Source organism: Puntigrus tetrazona, chromosome 15 (assembly GCF_018831695.1).
Source record: "Puntigrus tetrazona isolate hp1 chromosome 15, ASM1883169v1, whole genome shotgun sequence".
NCBI classification, from domain to species: domain Eukaryota; kingdom Metazoa; phylum Chordata; class Actinopteri; order Cypriniformes; family Cyprinidae; genus Puntigrus; species Puntigrus tetrazona.
In genome coordinates this window covers 11,331,994-11,336,198 of record NC_056713.1, presented here as the reverse complement: position 1 = coordinate 11,336,198, position 4,205 = coordinate 11,331,994, and the positions used below count along the sequence as shown (strand labels likewise).

Sequence of the window (4,205 nt, the reverse complement as noted above, 5' to 3'; positions counted from 1 at the left end):
GACCAGTCAGAGACTGATATTCCTTCCACTGCCAGTGAAGCTGCAAAACTGGAGCATATCAGTTCATATTTTAGCTTGAATGATGAATTTTAAACACTCAAATGTTTCTGAATATGAATATGATTAATATTTTAAATCCATCAACCCAAATTTGAGAAAATGTGTTAAAAACAAGTTAAGTTGAACTTGTTGAAACTGAATGTGTAGAAGCTTTGTGCTATGGCAACATTCATTGTTGGTTACTTTGAAAGTTACTTTGGAAATGTAATAAGTTACAGATTACAAGTTACCCTATTTAAAATGTTAACCTTCCAATAATCGATACTGATTACTGTCAGACTTTCAAAATCCTTTATCTCCTGAATTAAAGATTTTAATCATTAAAATTTAAAGCACCTTCAGCACAAATCAGACTTCAGCATATCCTTCTACATGGAGATTGTTCTAACGTTAAATACAGATTTCTAGCAAGATGTAGTTCAATAGCTTTAAAATTGTTTTTGAAATCACACTTCTGCATAGTTATGACAGGAAGGAGTGGTAACTAACAATGCCTTGGAATGAAAAAAATAAAATGTATACATATACCCAGGTAGGAAATAAAAGAGTTATCAAATAAACACATGTCCTCTGTCTTATAATTTAGATCATTTAAGTTGGAAAGAAATGAATCCTCTGTGTGTGGGGTTGGGGGTATTCATATGTAACCCTCTTTGTAATCCTTAACATTTTCATAAGTACCTTTAATTTACTAATTGCTGTATACTTCCCTCCCATCTCCAACAATAATAACAGGAGTGAGTCACTAAATGATCTGTACCAGCAAATCAGTGAGCAACAGACAGCATGAGATGAGACAACCCAGATGATTTTCTCATCTCGGCTGATTTTTTTAAACCATGCGTGCAGACTTGCAGAGATGGTCACTGCTTACACAGACCATCACTGTCCGGTCCAACCAGAAGCCATGGCTGACAGGGCAGGTCTACAGACTCCTAAAGGCTTGGAAAGCTGCCTTTAAAGCAAGAGATGAGTAGGGCCTGAAGGTAGCTAGGGCCGACCTGTCCCGTGGCATCAGAGAGGCTAAGAGACAGTACTCCAAGAGGATAGCCCATTGTTTCAGTGACAGCAGGGACACCCAAAGCCTGTGGCAGGCGATTCAGACCATCACAGACCTGTGACTGCTCCATCTCAACCTCCTCCCGGCGACCAGGTGATAATGCTGTCCCTGGAATAGCGTAAGAAGAACCCCTGCAGGGTCAATACACGTAAAGCTCTGGGTTCCTATGCAAGAGCTAAAATCTTTATCATGGTGTACAATCTTGTGTATTAACAGATATGCAGTACTTGACAAAGTTTAATGAACTGAGCTGTATATAATAAGGGGTCAAAGGCTTTGCAAATATGAAGAAACATTTACTCTGAGTGGGTGTAAGGGATTCTTGACCCTTGTTTTTAGTATTATTTGTTGATTAGAAAAAGATAAGTATCCTTAGTAGTCAGTAGGGCTTTTTTTGTTCTTGTATAGTGTTTATATTTTACCATTTTCTATAGGTTGTGTGAATGAATAAAAATAATTTAAAGTATAAAAATAAATATGCTTTTCCTCATAAAATGTCGGCATAAATTTGTTGTAAATTTGAGTTGCTAATAAAAAATTGTAAGTATCTGTATAAGTTAATGCATCATTTATATTTTACTGTATTATACTTACATTATAGTGCATTATATATTTCTAGGCTTTAGTACAGTACTAATATTGCAGTTTTAGATCGGCTACTTGGTTGAATCATTAATCAGATGATCAATACAAAGGTTTTTGAAGGACCACCTTTAGCATGAGAATCAATTTCATATCAAGACCTGGATAATCACTAATCATGAATCTGAACATTAGATGCTGTTGGAAAGGACTCCTTCGGACAAACACCAGGCCTGTTTTTTCTATAAAACATTGTTTGTTTTATTTCTGTGTAATTGTCTGTTGCTTTTTACAATGAGGCTAAATCAACACATTAACACTGATGTTTTTCATTGATTAAAAAAAAACGTTTCAGCATTTCCTGAAACTGTCCTGCATTGTTATGAACATTTATCTGGTTGAAGGTTGAACTCAAGAGAGAAAAGTCATGTTCAGGTCTTACCATCCTCTGACCTTTATCCAGACTGATAAACCCATCTATATTCCAGGACAGACAGGTGAGCTGTGAATGTTTCAAAGGTTAAACAACTAGAAATACTGTTGGTGTCATCAAATATAGGCCTACATTCTTGATACCCTACATTTTAGTAAACATTGAGGATGTGAAGATCAATGATGTGTAAAAAACAAAGATGTTTACTGCTGGAGCCTTTATGTAAACAGTTCAATGACACTAACTCCACAAATATACAAATATAACATTAAACTCAGGAATTAGAAATGTATAGTGGGAAATGTCAGATAAAGAATATATATATAGTTTCGAGTGAAGGAGTAAAATGTTAAGAGAAATAACCCAGGATTCTGTTCAGGACAAACTGATAAGTCAGGAATAGCTACATCTTACATCTTTCATCCTCTGTAGTTTTGCCTAAGTTTGAAGTTACTGTGACAGCACCAAAGACAGTGAGCGTAGATGAAGAGTTAATGGCAGTTGAGGTTTGTGGAAAGTGAGTAGCATCTTACTTAAATGTATTAAAAGCATAAAGAAAGTATTGTTTTCCTCCATCCATCTTTTACTTGTACATTGTTCACAGATACACTTATGGGCAGCCTGTATCTGGTAAATCACGGGTGAAAGTGTGTCGTCTCTTCAAGTTGAAGCAACAGTCACAGAAGAAGGAACAGGTGAGGCATTAAGTCTTCAATTGAGTCTTTTCAGATATGAATTCATTAAAATGCAAGTTTTACACTTACCATCTATTTGTATTTTACAGAAATCACCATGACAAGATCTGCAACTACATCACTCAATTATGAAATTGACAAATTCACTTTTACTGACCTCCCCACAACATATGAACATGGGTCAGTTCTAGAAGGAATCCGGTTGTCTCAGTTTAATAGCACTGATATGTACAGGATCATTTATCCCTTCAAAATTGTTTCAGTCTTATTTCAGATCAAACTCTCAAAACACTCAAAGGTGCTCCAATTCAAAACAAAACAGTTTATCTTTTGGAGCGTCAACCCTGGTCTTCAAAACTGCATCCCAACATTAAGTGAACTGATTATAGAGAATTTTGAGCAACCATTAAAGTGTGATGCTAAGGGCTCAACTGTATGGGTTATTCCTTTGGGACAGTTGTAAATGAGAGAGTTTTAGAACTGGAATGCGTCGCTTTTGTCCAAAAATGCACTTTGCATGCATGCTCTCTTTTACTGGAGAAACTGTAAGAACAGACACGCAAAAGGGAAATGACCCATATTGCTGCAAAGCGTGCACATAACTTGGAACTGTTAAAAGTGTTTCTAATTTTCGATCTCCTTTCACTAAAGACCTCATTATATCTAGTTCTTTTAACTACAAAACCTTTTTGGTTCATAACTTCTGTAGGCAGGTCATAGCCATAGTGAGATACCTAACTCATGTCATCAGGAAACCAGAGTTGCATCTGCAGTTAATCATCACTGAGGTCAAGTGACCAGTCAAAAAAAAACTGTGTTTATAAAAGGTTTAGACATTTGTACACACATCTTGTTCTTTGCATCCCTTCATGATGTCTTTTTTTCCTGCGTTACTCAAAAGAGGAATATTAATAACATGTGTTTTACTGATTTCTCTTAACCAAGGAACTTCTAAGCCGTAAGTGTTAGAACCTATTTTTGGTTTTATCTTCATTTGTATGTTCTTTCATGTGTGTTTGTATCCATGCTCTTATCTCAGACTAACTGTAATTTCACACAACGGGGATGCACATACACTTTCTTTTTGCAGGATGTTCTTGGTGACATTTCCGGGTGTTATAAGATCAGGCTCTGAATCTAAACTATGTATAAGCCTTCTAAAACCAGAAGAAAATCTGCAGCTTACTATTTCTCTGGTTTACAATGAACAGAAGACAATACTTCTACAGGAGAGAACAGAGAAGGAATTACACCGCTGCCTTGACTTTCAGGCCTGTTATTACATGTATTTTATTCATTGAATGAAAATTATTTGAATGATTAAAGAATGTTTTCAAATTAAATATTTTAATATCAAAAATATGAAAAAAAAAAA

The 4,205-nt window shown here is 35.5% G+C and overlaps 1 protein-coding gene across 1 annotated transcript in view; it reads left to right on the top strand.

Moving 5' to 3' along the window:
* The window catches only part of LOC122358625 (alpha-2-macroglobulin-like), a 15,605-nt gene that overhangs the window by 5,918 nt on the left and 5,482 nt on the right, over positions 1-4,205 (top strand). The window contains exons 19-21 of the mRNA XM_043258502.1: positions 910-983; positions 2,568-2,652; positions 2,740-2,830. Of these exons, the coding sequence (XP_043114437.1) occupies positions 910-983; positions 2,568-2,652; positions 2,740-2,830 (250 nt within the window). The remainder of the gene's footprint in view (positions 1-909; positions 984-2,567; positions 2,653-2,739; positions 2,831-4,205) is intronic.